At 33.0% G+C, this 17,665-nt stretch overlaps 3 protein-coding genes across 4 annotated transcripts in view; 1 reads left to right on the plus strand and 2 right to left on the minus strand.

Annotated features, from left to right (window-relative positions):
* Positions 1–153: 153 nt before the first annotated feature.
* LOC108735958 (nucleolar complex protein 4 homolog A) lies at positions 154–6,202 on the plus strand. Its single transcript, XM_018468201.2, has 4 exons — positions 154–567; positions 631–960; positions 2,865–3,342; positions 3,616–6,202. Exons 1-4 carry the CDS (start codon positions 234–236, stop codon positions 3,959–3,961), a joined length of 1,488 nt encoding a protein of 495 aa, XP_018323703.1. The 5' UTR covers positions 154–233; the 3' UTR covers positions 3,962–6,202.
* LOC108735961 (ER lumen protein-retaining receptor) lies at positions 1,279–2,761 on the minus strand (the record flags this gene model as incomplete). Its single annotated transcript, XM_018468203.2, has 4 exons — positions 1,279–1,696; positions 1,792–2,044; positions 2,145–2,404; positions 2,678–2,761. Coding segments are annotated over 4 exons (632 nt in total), but the record flags the coding sequence as incomplete, so codon positions are not given.
* Positions 6,203–7,321: 1,119 nt separating the features above from the next.
* The window catches only part of LOC108735950 (putative inorganic phosphate cotransporter), a 72,176-nt gene continuing 61,832 nt past the window's right edge, over positions 7,322–17,665 (minus strand). For both annotated transcript variants that reach the window (XM_025981423.1, XM_025981424.1), the window contains exons 7-9: positions 11,045–11,341; positions 9,661–9,899; positions 7,322–8,463 (exon numbers count right to left, since the gene is read on the minus strand). In XM_025981423.1, the coding sequence (XP_025837208.1) occupies positions 8,242–8,463; positions 9,661–9,899; positions 11,045–11,341 (758 nt within the window). In that variant the 3' untranslated portion in view covers positions 7,322–8,241. The remainder of the gene's footprint in view (positions 8,464–9,660; positions 9,900–11,044; positions 11,342–17,665) is intronic.

Raw genomic sequence — 17,665 nt, forward strand, 5'->3', positions numbered from 1 at the left:
TGTAATTACAGTATTATTTCATCAATATTTTTTAATGGATTAGATTAGGTTATGGTAACCAAACGCTTTCAATTTTTTATAAATTTTAAACATGGTCGGACCATATTGGAGACACTATCTAAATAGAAACATTACTGTATTCCCTAACCTTATTTTTTGGTCGTGTCATTAAGTGTCAAAAGACCGTAAAGTATAAGTTTTAGGCATTTTGTAGGCATTTTTCTGTTTTTACGATGTCGATTCAAGAAAAAAATGCAAAAATGTCCAAACTTCTTCGAAGTAAGGCTCAGGAATTTCTTTCTTCGCGAAAAAGTTCACATATTTTGGAAGAAATTGTTCGGCATTTTAATTCTGGCAGCGACGTAAATTCATGTTTATTGGCACTAGAATTGATATTTACAACTTTGCTTAAGGATAGACATATGAGAATTGAAATTACACCTTTCAAGCCGGTACAACATACGCCCGAAAACCAGTACAAAGAATGGTTGCAAAATACTTATGAAGAATGTTTTTCCAAAATACTTTGCTGTGCAGATCACCCTTCAAATAAAGTTCAAATACAAAGTGAGTCATTATATCTAATATGCATCTGAAATACCAACGTTATGTGTGTTATTTTTATGATAGGCTTTACTACTGCTATGAATCTACTCTCATACGAAGGAAAATTTCCCTTAGAGCAGAAAGGATGTTTAGAAAGTTATGTGCCATTAGGGAAGTTGAAAGCTACACTTTTGAAAATGCTTACAGGAAATAAGAATACATCAAATTTAATTAAAAAGTTTGAAGAATATCTAGAATATAATGATATGCTTTTCTTCACCTGGAAAGTTTTGCCATCTATAACTGCTAAATCAAATCCAAATGATATTTATATCATGAACTATCTTAATTTATTGGACAAAATGCATGTAGAAGAGAATGAATCAAAGAACTGCTTATGTTATGGCAATGAGGGTAAGTAATTTTTTTTTATTTATTAAATACTAGCTTTGACACCATAACTTTGTTGGTGTGAAAATATTTCTATTTGTTTTTAGTAAAAATCATTGTTATATTAAATAAAAATTTAAAAAGCTAGCTTGAGTAATAAGTATATCAACTAACTAAATTTTAATGCATGCAAAAAATCAACATAATACAAGTATGTATTCAATTTAGATACAATAAGCGCCAATTGATAAAAAGTGCGTTTGACAAAAAATTTAACACCAATTACAAATTATAGCACCCAACAATAAATCGGCCACAGTAAAGGTAATCAAAAAACCTAACAGAATTTAAAGGTTTATATATAATTTTAGTAGTACAATTTACATATCATAATTTATAATATCTACAATGCAAAATTATTACAGGTTTCAATTATCAAAAGAAAACAAAAAGATTAGCGAGTGAAGCTGAAAAATGACAATATATTATGTAGTCTTATGTACAGAAAAAGAACAGCCGTTTTATTGAAACATATTTCAAAGTGAGCCCAAAAAATATAACATAATGCCACTGAATCTATTACTATTCTGTGAACACACTGTAGAAACGCCCCCAAAATACCATTTTATTTATTTAAACAAACAAGGACGTTTCAAACAGAGTTCTTTGTACAGAAACCAGAAAAAATTTTCCTGCTGCATTAGCTTATTATTAAAATTGAGGTGTTAAGCAGGAAGTTGCAGTTTCTTACCCTTTAATACTTGAAACAAAAAAAATATAAATCAGTATAACTACAATAATTAGCAGCAACCTTATGATAATGCAAAATAAATTATTATGAATGTGTATTCTTACCTTTGGTAACATATAAATAAAAGAAGTCACAGTAAAGTACGGTTTGAACAATACCAGCAACTATTGCAATTAAATCATGGAAATCTTCAGTCACATAACGATAGATCCAATTTAAAATATAAAGACCACGATAACAACCCAAGGCAAACAAGTAGTGCGATGTAATACTTTCAGCTTCACCTGTCTTACTCACCATAAACAACTGAGGCAAAATAGCAACTGATTCCAGGTAAATACTATATGTCCACAATACCTACAAACACAATTACAACAATTTATTATTCCAGGGATTACTTTCTTACCTATCTCAATTAGTACTATTTAAGCAAGTTATGCTTACAAAGTTTACCTACCTCAAAAACTGTAAATTCATGATTAATTAACAGGGCCAAAATGAGTGATGGTATAATTAGAAACTCTATTCTGAAGGTATCGTGGTTCTTGTCATAAGTAGCCCTAAATTTAAAGTAAATAAGGTAAATTGTAGCAAATGATGTAGTCAGAAACATCCATTTCATCAATGTATTATATATCGACACGAAAGTCGTGAGAAGATCCAAATATCTAGTGGCAAAAACTGTAGCAAAAAGTATTTGGGACTTTCCAGAAATTCCTAAAATTTAGAAATCTCTTATGTAAGACGTAACATTTATGCAATGAACATAAAAAACTCCGACCATTTTACACTCTTGGGATAGGATAGAATTAGGTTATGTTCTAATATTTACAAAAGCCAAATCTAAAATATTTAATAATTGAATCTCATCCTAACTACAAAAAGAAAACAATGCAGAGACCACAATACCAATAATTCATTAAAAAGCATTTTCTATATCGATTACAAAAAACCGGTGGGAAGGTTCATTTCATTACAACTTATACATACCAGCACACGATCTTGTTTTCCATATTTTTAATAAAAGAATAATTATAGCTATAACGTGAGATAAGTCACCCAACAACCTAAAAANTTTAGTGGATCTTAATTAAAAATAATTATGCTGTACATAGCATTATTAGTATTTTTTTAGCCAAATATTCACTTACTTATATTCTGATTCTTGATTTTGTAGGTGATGTATTCAGTTATGATGAAAACGTCACAAAGAAATGTTTAAATAAAGTATGGAGCTGCATGGTACGTTGGGAACCTTCATCATCGACTCACAAAGAGCTTTTAGCAGTTTTACTAGAAAAAATTTTGCCTCATTTAGACAAACCACTACTTCTGACCGATTTCTTAATGGATTCCTTGGATGTAGGTGGAGCTGTCTCTCTATTAGCCCTTCAAGGTATATTTACCTTGATCCAAAAATATAATTTAGAGTATCCAAACATTTATGGTAAACTATATTCAATGTTTGAACCTGAAATCTTCCACACAAAATACAAGGCCAGATTATTCCAATTAGCTGACTTATTTTTGAGTTCCACACATCTCCCTGAGAGTCTGGTAGCTGCATTTGTCAAGAGAATGGCTAGATTGGCACTATTAGCACCTTCAGAAGATACAATTGTCATCTGTAGATTTATAGGAAATCTAATATTGAGGTAATTTTTTTTATTTTCTCGTAGTGTAGAACTTATGCGATTGTTTAGTGACACTCTCTACATTATTTTGTGAAAAAATTAAAATTTAGTTTATGAACTATTTGGGGTAAATTATTTGGTACCTTTCTTAAAATATAACATTCCCCGCCTTTTTATAATAAATACTCAAAAAATGAACCAGAACTTTTGTTGTTCACATATTAATATAAATACAAAAGTAAGGCACTAAATGAATGTTCAATCACAAGATATGTATAGACAAAATGTTTGCAGACATCCCGGTCTAAAAGTATTAATTGACCATCCTACTGGTGGTACAACTTCTTCGGACCCTTACCTTATGGACGAGAGCGATCCCATGAAGTCAAATGCGATAAACAGTTCATTATGGGAGTTAAAAACACTTCAACATCATATGATTCCAAATGTCGCTTCAGCGGCACGCTTTATTGACAATCCCTTGCCGAAGGTCGAGTGGGACCTTAACGAGGCGCTTAATTCCACTAGTGACGACATATTCGATAAAGAATTGAAAAGGAATAGTAGACTTATCACATTAGCAATTAGTAAACCAAATCCGAACGAAATAGATAAGTTTGCACAGTTTTGGGAATTGTAAAATTGTACTATACTGACTTATTTTATGTATGTGTTTTGCTGTTCTGTTCTTCATTTTGTATTTTTGCCTGAAAGATTGTTTTTTTACAATTTAAATAATAGGTATGAAATGGACTGGTAGGTGAGGTATGTAAAAATAATACACATCGAATCAAAAAGTCTTATTCAGTTTGAAAAGTTCCAGTACATTCTTTGTTTTTGAGGCAAATGTTAGTAACAAGGCTCCTGGTGTTTAATGTAGTTAAAATACTTTCCTAATGAACAGTAAATGCCATTATTTGGGTTATAGATATGTTGCATTTTCGTCCTTTAAATCAGGAAAAAGTTTATTTTCGGGGGGGGGGGGAAAGTATGGTAAAAAGAGTATAGCGACCTCCCGAAATTTTGTCGTCCGAGAAGGAATGCTATAGTCTATTCTCTTGGTGCGCAAGATACTATTTTTTACATACCTGAATAAAGTCCCGATTTTTCTTGTTATATGTGTACTGCAACTAGGAATATCTCGATCGTGTAACCGTTCACTTGTTTACTAACAAAAAAAGGTCAGTTCTTTTGTCCTACACAGTACTATTTTTGGAGACAAATATATTTCTGTGGTAATACCAGTGTGATAGGTGCATTAAATTTTTAAGTTCTGTTGTTTTTATAAATTTTTAAATAAAATTGAAATATACACCTATGTTATTAACATTAAAAAAAGTAAGAATCGGCGATAAATAAAAAAGTTATTTGCTTTTCTCTAAAATTATTATTTTCTCAACAGAATATGCATTTACTGAACAAAATTTTAAATAATAGCCGTTTTATGGGAAACATTTAACGTATTTATTTTTTATGGATGTGATAATGAATAGAATGTATGAAATGTTCTGTTTCCCATTTTAACATGATCATAACAAATTGTATTTGCGTATTGTATTTTTGAATGGAGCGGAAAATCTCAAGCTGTGATGAAACAAAGTAATAAGTGAGAATTTCGTGTTGGAGATGGCGTTTGTGTGTATTTTTCTTTTCAAAACATTTACCTGCGCGTATTTACATTTTTGGGCACTCGTTGTGATATCTTTAACAATGTGTAGAATAAGAAAACGATTCCATCTCCCCTTCAACGCTTTTAATTTTAAGTTCTTCATTGCAAAAATAAGTGCACAACCTTAAATTAATGGTAAACATACCATGTAGAAGAAACTTTTTTTTTTTATTTAGGTGAATGTGGTAGCAATTTTTTGAATACTGATTATTTGTTTTTATCTAGTCATATAATATACCTACGCCTTCTCAAAAACAGCGGTTTGAAGAAAAATATTCTTTTCAATTGTTAACAAATATTTTTTTCTTGTTTTAGTACTTTCAATTTATTTTAAAACAAAAAATTAAATTAATTATCTAACCTGGGTATTCTATTGCTGTTAGTAGGGTTACATATTAATTTTTACTTGCAGCAAAGAGATTATTTTAATTTAAGTAGGTATATATTTGTTAACAAAAAATATAATCTTATTTTAGAATTTCACAAATAATTAGGTAATATACTTTCTTTGGAGCGTTTTTGGAACCCCTATAGCTGGGAAATATGGAGTGTATCATCAAAAATTTTAATGTTATTATCTTCAAATTCAAAAATATACGTAATAATAGCATAAATTATATTTGTATTATATGGAAATAAATTTAAGAAAATTTGGTAAAGTATTAAATGGGGCGATGAAACACTCTTTACAAACATAGCTGATAGGTACTTTAAAAACTCAGCTGAGAGTTAGTAATGGTCATGACTCAATAAGAGTTACATGTTTTTGGAAATATTATTTTTAAATTGCAATGTTCCATTGTAGTTTATCAATCTTATACTTTTACTTAAAATTCTTTTAAGTTGTATGATATTGAGTAAATTATGGTTTTGTTGGTTCTTGATTCTCAGCTGTTTGTTAATAAAGAGTGAAATAAATAGAAGGTACCTATGCATTCCTATTTTTGTATCCGTTTCATTTTTTGTTGCTAGGTTATAATGGTACTAATGTAAATAACATTTTCTTCTACGCACTCGCATAAATGATGCATAAGCTTGGCCATTTGTATTTTTACAAACTGAACAATTTTTTTGTGACTGTACGGACCAGGTTTATGTTTTTATATTACTATAATATGATTGTAATTATTATTACTATTGTATATTTAATTGTGCTTTGTTCAATATATGTTTAATGTAATTCACCAAACAATAAATATTGCTTTTATACCATGCTTTATTTGATTTTTTGAGATTCCCTCGTCGAACACTGAAAAAGTGTTTTTAGGGGAGGGTGAGGGGTGGAGGGAAACATTGATTTGGCAAGGCAAAATAGATGAAAAGGGGGTGAGCTTTAGAGCCCCCACAGATGAGACGCCGGGTTAAACTTTGATACTTAAATGATATGTATCCTTTTGGTTCATTTTGATAGAAAATGAGGAAAAGGGAGACAGGTGGAAAGAATACTTAGAGAAGCTATACGCAGGTCAAGAATTAGGAGATATACCCGAGAAAGAAGATAGTGTGGACATAGGTAACCACGTAATGAGAGAGGAGTTTGATGTAGCATTAAAAAACTTAAAGAATAATAAGGTAGCAGGTATAGATGGGATATAGACGGATATTTTAAATCATGCAGTACAAGAGGCTAGAGATCGTATGTATAGGTTAGTTAGTCACATTTACGAAATGGGAAGTCTCGGAGGATTATAGACGGAACGTGATAGTAACTATACCTAAAAAGAAAGGTGCTGGTTAGTTACAATTAGCTTAACTTCCCATGCGTCAAAAATCTACTTGAATCGTACAGAGAAGCATGAAGAAAGGGTAGAATAACTATTAGGGGAAGATCAATTTCGGTTTAGAAGAACACGGGACGCTATTCTAGCTTTACGGGTAACATTAGAGAAAACGATAGAAAAAGGAAAGAGTGCGTTGATAGGATTCGTAGGAATAAAAGAACAGAGGAAAAAAAAATAGGCGAGATAGGTTGGTAGAACACCTTCTTAGGCATAAAGGGTTAGTCAGAGACATTAAAAGCAGAAACAGGAGGAAAGACGAGTAGAAGTAGACCTACATTAGATTACTGTTCTTAAATAGTTAAGGATGTGGGTTGTTCTAGTTTTAGGAAAATGCAGGATAGGAAAGAGTAGAGGTGCGTGTCCAACCAGTCTTAGTACCGACGAGCTTATGATGATGATCATTATTTTTTCTAAGTTAAGAGGTTGGAGTGCGGGATTGATTATTCGGTGAAATGCTAACTACAAATAGGTGTACTGATCCCCTAAACATGAAACGCATTAACTTATTTTGAAGAAAAGAATTTCAAGAAATTTTAATCAAAGAGATATGTACTGGGAATGGTTTATTACACTTTTTTTGTACGTACATACTTAGTTACTTATGTATGTAATGATTTACAAATCCTTAATAAGGCAGTGATTAGTATCTCACCAACTTATTAAAATGATGATATGCAATTATCAAGCCAAGTTTTTTTAACAACACTTCGTTCATTTTGTTTAATATCACTTAATACATTATACCAGCTTAATAAATTGTAGAAAACGTTTCATTATTCAGCGTTTAGTTGTCTAGTATAATATGCAACTATATTTTTTTGCTATAAACACTTCGTGATATCACATGAAATTTTACCTGTTAATTATACGTATATTCATCAATTTCTAATAAAATATATAATTACAACTGAAAGCTTTGGTAAAAGCATAAAATATCTCTGCATTATTTTGTTTATATATAAAATTATAAGCATATTTTAAAAATTGGCCCAAATAGGTATGTTGACGTTTTACATCATCTACAGAATATGTTGATTGCAGGCTTTAACGACCGGTGTTGAATATAGGTGAGTTGTTGTCCGGGCTGATGGGCCGTAGTCTGTTAGATTGTTTTCCCAACAAAACATTGGGTCTGTTGGCAAAAAAACTCAACAGACCACGGCCCATCAGCCCGGATAACATCTCATCTATATCTACAGAATGCCCATTTTATCCTAAATAAAATAGTTAGGTAGGAAATACAAATTATTTCTATAAAATAACAATTTCTGATCGTCATTAAACAAGAAAACGTACTTAAAACGTCCTGTACAAATTATTCTAAATCTTAAGAAGAAAACAGGACTCATTTGAAAAGAATCAGTTTGTGCTTCAAAATGCATCAAAGTTTGCCTCTTTTTCGTACTTGTACAATTTTAGATGAGGCAAATGGAAAATTTGATAAATGTAACATAAAAACGAAATGTTATATTACAGTTGGTTTTTTTCATTGTTGTTGGTCTTCGTAATATTTTCATTGTCTTTTGATGGCAAAACTTTTACAGCGATTTCTGAACTTGCAGCATCAACTTTCATTCCAATATCATTCCACCACTGCCGGTCACCACTGCCGAATATAACGAATATTACAGTTGTTATTGCGAAAACTGCAAAAGTTATCCAAAACACCAATCTCCATTGTGTCACTGTGTTCTGGAAATAAATAAAAAACTTAATAGGAATAGAGTTAATAAGTTTTAATTTAGAAATTCGAAAACGACAGTTAAAGGTGTATGTCTGGAGTACCGTATACTATAGGTACTGAATGTGGTGTTACAGGCGAATTATGAGGTAGAGGAAGGTTCGATATGAGGAAGTATTAAAAAGAATAGGAAAACAGACGACACTAATATGGAAGTCAATACGAAGTAGGCGAGATAGATTGGTAGCACACCATTTCAGGCGTGAAGGGCTAATTAGATACTTATTAGAAGCAGAAATAGGAGTCAAGAGGAGTAGAAGAAGTAGACTAGATTAGATTACCGTTCACAATGAGTTAAGAATGTAGGATCTTCTAATTTTAAGGAAATACGAAGATTAGCTCAGGATAAGAAAAGGTGGAGGTGCGTATCCAGTTAGTCACAGGACTGACGACCTTATGACGATGATGGTGGTTAAGATGGATTATCATCAAATAATAGATCGTGTTACAGGCGAATGATGAGGATGTCGTGGATATAGACGGATAGAATTGAAGAGATTTAGAAAGAATAGGAGAATAGAGGACTCTACGGAAGTCAATAAAAAATAGGCGAGATAGGTTAGTAGAACACCTTGTCAGGCATGAAAGTCTAGCTAGACACATATTAGAGGCAGAAATAGAAGTTAAGAGGAGTAGAAGTAGACCTAGATTGGATTACTGTTCGCAAATAGTTAAAGATGTGGGATGTTCTAGTTTTTGGTAAAGGGAAAGATTAGTTCAGGATTGACGACCTTATGATGATGATGATGAATAGTTGATGCTATCCAACAGATAAGTTACGACTTCATCAGCATCAATCAATATGTCGAATCGATCACGCAGTAGATAAACATTAATAATACATAATTATTAGGCGTTGAGAATAAAACTGCACCATGCTAATGTGTCTAAAACACATCGTCACTAATAAAGGATAAAAAACAAGTAATCGTTGCTGCGCTATGCGATGAATCCTTATTGAGCAGAGGGCGACCAAGTACAACTTACAATTAATGATCCTTTTAGGGTTCGCACCGAACATTATGCGTTCCTATATGGTTATTGCTTCTACCTTTTGTCTTTTTGGAGCTTAGCTAATAGGATGACAAAACTGGTTAAAAAATCGAACACAAGACGTTCTTGTTTTTAATGAAAAAGAAAAGACTTACATCTTCTGTTAAAATACCGATGAGATATGGTGCAATTATTCCAGTAATTGCTCCTAACCCATTTTGGATTGCCATTATTGTCCCCGCGTAGTTTGGAGACAGATCCAAAGTGTTCACTTTCATTCCACAATAGAAAGTTCCCATAAAACCCATCGCTACGGTAAACATTATGACCGCTAACATTCTATCACAACCTGCATACGATGCGGCTAACATAAATATCCCTGGGCCAATAGCTCCTGTAAGAATAAAAATAATTTTAAGAGAAAAAACTGGAAAAAAAGAATCCAGTGTGGGTGCGACCCGGGAGGTCCAGACTATTATCTTCCCAATGAAAAGAGTAAAAATACCATATTATATTTTTATAGAAATCTTTTTAATATTCAGTAATAATAATATTATTCAAAAAATGTTTGGATTTTGCATTAAAAAATAATGCAATTTATAGATTGCAAGATTCAGCTAGTTTTCAACAAATAATAATCGAGACGAAAAATAATTTCGCAAGCATATTATACTTACACATACATCCACTTTAAAAACTATCGCATTCAACTCTAGGGGAGATAAGTCAAAATTTGGGATTCGCAAACTTGGGTGCATTATAATAACTTCCCACTAGGAATCTAAAGATATTGGACAGATGCGAGTTTGACTGACGTTCGAAATGTTTTTCCTGAGTTATTTTTTTTTTGTAAAACCTTTTACTTTTCCAATAACAATAATAAACTGAATTTGATGATGATGAGTTTCACAGAATAGAACAACTGGGGACTCTATGGAAGTCAATAAGAAATAGGCGAGATAGGTTAGTAGGACACCTTATCAGACATGAAGGGCTAGTCAGAGACATATAAGAGGCAGGAAAAGGAGTGAGTTAAGAGGAGTAGAAGTAGACCTAGATAGGAAAGAGTGGATGTGCGTGTCCAACAAGTCTTAGGACTGAGGATTTTATGGTGATGATGATGATGATGATGAGTTGGATAGGTAATTTTTACAAGATTGATAGGGTCCTGCTTGCATTTAAATTTTATTTAATTTAATTTTTAAAGAGAAGGGTGGAATGTTCTAATTGCATTTATACCTGTTTTCCTTAGTAAAATGAAAACGTAATTTTTTAGTCTTAGTCTCATCTGCTTGTTCTCTGCTTTTTAGTTATACCTATAATGTATTTAATAATTTAAACTTGATATTTTTACACCGTAGTCGGGTTTTCTAGTTTTTGTGTAACTACGTCATTAATATTAAATAGCATGGAAAGTACAGTTACTTATCGACTCACCCTGTATATTTGCAGCTAGAAATACTAAATGGCATTGACAATGGTTGAAGTTATTATTGCCCAAGAGTAAACTAAAGCTGACTCGTTAATTAATTAACTTACCAACGGCTGTATAGAATTTCCTGGCGAACGTGATTCCGGTGTAACCTTTGGTTATATGCCAATCACAGAACCATCCGAATACCATCGATACAATCCACATGACGACGTACGGCAATGATGACCATAAGCCGTTTTGAGTGACATTGAAGTTTAGTACGTCGCTCATGTACTTCGGCAAATCCGTGACCATGGCATAGTTACCCCAATCATGACCAATTTGGGCTGCTATCAAGGCCCACACCGGAACTGACGTTAAAATTTGTTTCCACGGAGTGTTTTGCGTTGTTGTAGTGGCCCCTTGATAAATAAATTCAAATATTACTTTTAGTATTTCAAATCATTATAGAAATGTAATAGAAATGAGGGTGAGGATTCACGGAACCTGTTTTGCTGAGGTTGGCCCAATTTGACACATCCCAAGTAAATTTTAATTTGAAGATAAATAGTCATATAAATTTATATAGTTTTGATTTAACCATAATAGCCACTAATTAATTATAATAATGAAACAACTCATTATATTAAAGAAACATTAATAATTATTACAAAATAGGGAAGAAGAAGATGATGGCTATTGATTGTTTTTAAGTAAACAGTAATCTGGTCTGGATCAACCTCTAATCCTCCTAATTCCTGTTTCTTCTAATATGTCTATTTGTTCCGGTTCATCAATTACATGTACAGTGTNTGTTCCGGTTCATCAATAACATGTACAGTGTATAAAACTTTTACTATTTAGAAATTTTAGACTGTTCCTGCTGTGCCTTTGAGCCATTGATAGACAGGCAGTTCCTTTAAATTTATGACGTATAGCTTTATGACAGTTGTCCCTCGATATTCGGGGCACACTGTAACGAATCTGATTAGTTTAGGATTGTAATTTTTGTATATAGCTCCAGAACCACTTACCCCTTGTATATAGTTAAAGTTTAAATACTTAGACATGTACTATATGGAGGGAATATTGATTCTTTAGTTATACCAGTAGAATATTGATAATTCAGTTGTACCAGTAGAATATTGATTCATCACTTAACCCAGTAAATATTAATTCATCTTTTAAACCAGTTAATTCAAATTCAGTTCTTATACCAGTACATTACCGATTAAGAACCAAGCACAACCAATTTTGTTAAACCAATAAACCGATAAACCAAGTTTGTGTTCTTATCATTTCATCTAACTAACTACGCAAATTTAATTAGGCGCGTAGTTCGTCTAAATCAAGACGGGACATTACATTATTGATTTCCATAGAGCCCTAGGTTCTCCTATTCTTTCTAATACCTCTTCATTTCTAATATTCTCCATCCATAGTATTCTCATTATTTGCCTGTAACACCACATTTCGAACTCTTCTAACCTTTTATTTTCCGCAGCACCCACCGTCCATGTTTCAATCATTTTCTAAGTTTCATATATATGCTCTTTTTTTTAGTTATTATCTCTTACTGACTACTGGCGTTATTGTCGTTGTTATAGGAGTTACAATTAGTTTTTCAAACACTTCTGCTTTTGGTAAAAAAAATAATTCAGTTATCGAGTATTTAGTTTTAAAACTAAATTAAGGTTTTGCAAGAACGTTTCAGATGTGGATCGCGATTTTGATTTCATTAGATCTGATCAGCGCGCCATAAGCACTCTTGATAAATCACAATAACAAGACGATCTTTATAGAAAATGTTGTTCCAAAAATATTTTGTCTTTTGAAGATATTTGGAAAAGCACTTATATCTTTTGAAAACGATATTCTGGATATATTAAATAATATCTAGATATTAGTGATTACAACGATTAATTGTGGTAGGTAAAGCGTTATTATTTTCATTGTCTTGGATTTAGGCTTGCTCAGACCTCAAAAGCACGAGTAATTCCTAGACTCCACTTTTAGTTACCTTCCCTCTAGCGGTTCAATGGAAAACATCCAGAGTATTCTAGGAGCGCCGGACAGTGGCAGGATGGGAATTGCACTTTCCACATGCTCCTCACAAAAGCGACAAGAACAACTGATGGTTATTCCCAGTTTGTACCTATGGCAGCGCAGTTCTCTGTGGTCTGTAAAGATTTCCATTAGTATCTTGGCTTTTCTTCCGCCAGGACTGAGAATTTGTTTTTCCCACTCTTTGAGGTGTGTAGAAGAGATGCATGCCTACATCTTTGTTGTGTTCCTCAGCTCTTACAGAGTTCTGGAGCGGCCCATCTCGCATTTTCTTGCTTCATCAATCCTTCATAGTGTGTTTTGGTCCGATAAAACTTTAGCCAGTTCATTTTCTAGCTCGTCTCCCTTTATGTCGCTATGGTCCGGGACCCACAGAAACCACCTTGTTTTGAGTTAACAGTCTGATGGTAATCCTCCAACAGTTTCGACTTTATTGAGTAGGTACCCTCTGAGGGCACTTTTACAGTTATCAGTAAGCAAAAGAAGCAATGGTCATTATCACCTCAAACGGAGTGGTAAACTGACTAAGTGGTACTGAAACTTGCTTCCGGTTTGGCGGTTGTAAACACCGATTCCACTCTTCTCTTTGTTTCTGGACCCATCCGTGAACTGTACGCATAAGAGATGGAGACCTTTTCCGAAGAGCAGTCCTCTTTAAAATAGAGGTTGTGTTATTTTCAAAGGGAAGAGGGTCTTTGTGCGGCCAGGGGGCATCTCAAGAATTTCTCCCGTGATCACAATTTAAGTGGATATGTGGAAGCAGTATCGCATCATTTATTTCAAATACTCAATGGTTATCATTAGATTATAGACGTTATTTAAAAATAACATTTGACTGAAGGGTTTTACTAATTCAACTGGTATTTTCAATTTATTAATTAGTTGAGTTAAAGTACACTAACTTGGAGTTGTTATTTTAATGGTAAATATTAGTGAAAATCAAATGATTTATTTTTAGATAGCCTATAGACTTTAAGGTCTATCTTGAATATGCCTTAACCAAGAAGCGAAACAACTAAATTGGTTTACCCTCATTTTGACTTGATTCTTATATATAAAACGGATATAAATGGAAATTTTTAAATAGTATTGTTTTAAGAAGAAAGAGCGAATATAAAGATAGGAGGAAAGATTAAAAGTAGTGACTGATTTTAGGTATCCAGGAAATCAGATAAGTCAGGACAGAAGGAGTAGTAGGGATAAGAAAAGGTTAGAAGCGTTCGAAATATGGTGTTACTGGTGAATGATGAAGATACCGTGGATAGAGAAGGTTAGAACAGAGGACTCTATGAAAGTCAATAAAAAATAGGCGAGATAGGTTGATAGTCTTAGGACTGACGACCTTACGATGATGATGATGATTGTTTTAATATGAGATATTTAAGAGAAATATTATAAAAGCGCAAAAAGCAATTTATTTTATTGCGGGTTTACATATAAGTTAGATTACATCTCCTTTCTTATTTTAGGATTATGATAAAATTATTATCCATTACAATTATAAAAGCTTCACTGTAACGTTTCTCAAGACTGAAACTGTATTATTTTGATGCATTGTCGCAGAGCACCTTAAAACGGTATTTTTATCTTATGAAACGATATCTAAATTAGCTTTTAATTATCAATAAAAGAAGATATCATTTTTTATAATCGGGTTACGATAAAACCACTTTCCGATACAATTATTATTGAAAGCTTAACGGCAATGCTTTTCAAGATTAGATCAATATCCCGTAAAGCCACGGGGCCCACTTAGGGAAGTCAGTATTAACAAAGATTACTATTTACTTTATAACTGACAAATTTTAGTGGTTCGGTTTAATTTCAAGGCGTAGTTTCTAAGTGGAGGACTTTTAGTTGACAGGTCTGACGTTATAAAAGTAATTTTCTTGTGGAGATAATACAGTTTATATAAGTACAATGCGTGCATCACATGTTATAACAATTTGGATCGATCACATTTGGAAGATGATTCTAATTAATTTATCGAAGGTCTTTTATTAGAATAATAAATTTTGTTTTATACGCGTCAATGCAGATGATCATTCTTTTTTATTGTTTTATTTTTCTTTCAATTTTTCGCACCTCTTTTACTAAGAACTTTGGATTATAGGTATTTAACAGGTCAATTGAAAAGTCCCCGGCCTAAAATAGTAAAACACATTTTTTTTGCAAAATTCGTTTTTTTTATTCAACATAATTCCCTTCAAGGGTGATACACTGATTATAGCGATCCTCCAACTTTTCGATACCATTTTTGTAGTACGATTTGTCCTTTGCTTCAAAATAGGCCTCAGTTTCGGCGATCACCTCTTCATTCGACGAAAATTTTTTCCCAACGAGCATTCTTTTGAGATCTGAGAACAGGAAGTAGTCGCTGGGGGCCAGATCTGGAGAATACGGTGGATGCGGAAGCAATTCGAAGCCCAATTCATGAATTTTTGCCATCGTTTTCACTGACTTGTGAGACGGTGCATTGTCTTGGTGAAGCAGGACTTTCTTTTTCTGCAAATGCGGTCGTTTCTCGGCGATTTCGTCCTTCAAACGGTCCAATAACGCTATGTAATAGTCGCTGTTGATGGTCCTTCCTTTTTCAAGGTAGTCAATGAAAATTATTCCACGCGCATCCCAAAATACAGACGCCATAACCTTGCCAGCCGACTGTTGCGTTTTTGCACGCTTTGGAGCGGGTTCATCGTGTGCAGTCCACTCCGATGACTGTCGATTGGACTTCGGAGTGAAATGATGGAGCCATGTTTCATCCATTGTCACATATCGACGCAAAAACTCGGGTTTATTACGCGTGATCATCTTCAAACACTGCTCTGAATCATCAACTCGTCGTTGTTTTTGGTCAAAAGTGAGCTCGCGCGGCACCCACTTTGCACAGAGCTTTCTCATACCCAAATATTCGTGAATGATGTGATGTATACGTTCCGTTGATATCTGTAGAGTGTCTGCTATTTCATTCAATTTCAATTTACGGTCATTCAAAATCATTTTGTGGATTTTTTTAATGTTTTCGTCCGTAACAGCCTCTTTTGGGCGTCCACTGCGTTCACCGTCTTCGGTGCTCATTTCACCACGTCTAAACTTAGCATACCAATCCTTGATGGTTGATTTTCCTGGGGCAGTGTCCGGAAATTCGTTATCAAGCCAAGTTTTTGCTTCAACTGTATTTTTTCCCTTCAAAAAGCAATATTTTATCAACACGCGAAATTCCTTTTTATCCATTTTTTTCACAATAACAAAAGTTGCTTCACTAAAAATGCTATAATTCACAAACTAATGATCCGACAGCCGTCAAATTTATAGACGCGTCTTTTGAAGGTTAGGACTAACTGAAAATCATATGGATTTAGTTCTGGTGCCGCCATCTATGTGTCAGGCCGGGGACTTTTCAATTGACCCTAGTATTAGCACACCACAATATCTTGCAGTTTTGAATTTTACACAGCTGACATATATCAATTCGATATTGTTTTGCGGGCTGTTTTGTCGTAATTGATAGAATTTCGTAGTTCTTTGCTAAAGGTACGATAAGTGGTGATATCAATTTGGAACTTTAAAATTCCATGGACCATAACATTGAACCCGGAAAGCAATATCGATCAAATATTTTGGATTACACATTTCCAAGGAATTTAAAATTGTTTGGGCCCTCTTCAGTTAATGAGTTAGAAGGCATTCGTGCAATGTTCCCTTTTTAAGTTTCTAATACCTTCAAAGGCCAATGTGAGCATTCATTCATCATTTTATATAATGTTTGGTCGGTGATCTTTTAACGGCAAAAATGTATTTTGTATTTTACAAATAGAAAATACGTTTGGAAAAGTATTTTAAATAAAATACAAAATGCTTTTCTCAAAAAATAGGTATTTTTTATTTTGTGTTTGCATTCTCAATGCAATTATTTTAAATAAATCACATCTCTGGTCGAGACCCACAATTGTTTTCTTCTGTATGAAGGTAGGTACAATATGCCCTTTTCCGTACCTCTGACAATGTGTGCATAAAATTTCATGATGACCAGAGAAGCTAACAAACAAACAAAGAAAACACATTCGCATGTATAATACCGGTAAAAACTGTCAAACGAGGGAAGTTATAAAATAGTTGTTAAGATTTCTGAAATTATCCAATTTTCCGCCCAATTTTCTTAATTTTAGTTTCCGAAAAAAAAAAGATGAATGGAATCGGTGAAGTCGTTCTCGAGTTATGATGTGACCAAAGGAAACAGGGATTAATTTTTATATAAATACATAGTAGGGTGCTTCAAACAAAATTTTTAATTTTTATTTTCTAACTCTTACCCCCTTAAATGTTTCTATTTGATGTAAAAAAAATCGTCGCTAAACATGAGCCCTATAGCTCAAATCTAAGGGGTCGCTATTTTTATTTCATTTTCCCATTTAATTAACATAGGAAAAATTCTTTTTTGTTTTAAATTGAATTTACACATAATTTACGCAATTTTTTCCAAAAAAACCATTTTATATTCTCAAAGTTGAGTGATTGAACTCTACAAAACTCTAAGACAAAGTATGATTATCTTTACAAAAAGACTAGTTACAGCCATTTAAAAATTACTAAATTTTGAAATTTGAAAAAATAGCTTGTAATTATTTTTTTTGCATAATCCTCAAAATTTTTAATCAAACTATTAGTCAGTATTGTATTTT

Source organism: Agrilus planipennis, unplaced genomic scaffold (genome assembly GCF_000699045.2).
Source record: "Agrilus planipennis isolate EAB-ADULT unplaced genomic scaffold, Apla_2.0 scaffold60, whole genome shotgun sequence".
Lineage (NCBI taxonomy): Eukaryota > Metazoa > Arthropoda > Insecta > Coleoptera > Buprestidae > Agrilus > Agrilus planipennis.

Bases quoted from the DNA above. Each gene is read 5' to 3' on its own strand.
- LOC108735958 (XM_018468201.2), top strand. From the start codon at position 234: ATGTCGATTCAAGAAAAAAATGCAAAAATGTCCAAACTTCTTCGAAGT. The intron at 568-630 runs GTGAGTCATTAT...TTTTTATGATAG, and splicing joins AAATAAAGTTCAAATACAAA to GCTTTACTACTGCTATGAAT. The intron at 961-2,864 runs GTAAGTAATTTT...TTGATTTTGTAG, and splicing joins CTTATGTTATGGCAATGAGG to GTGATGTATTCAGTTATGAT.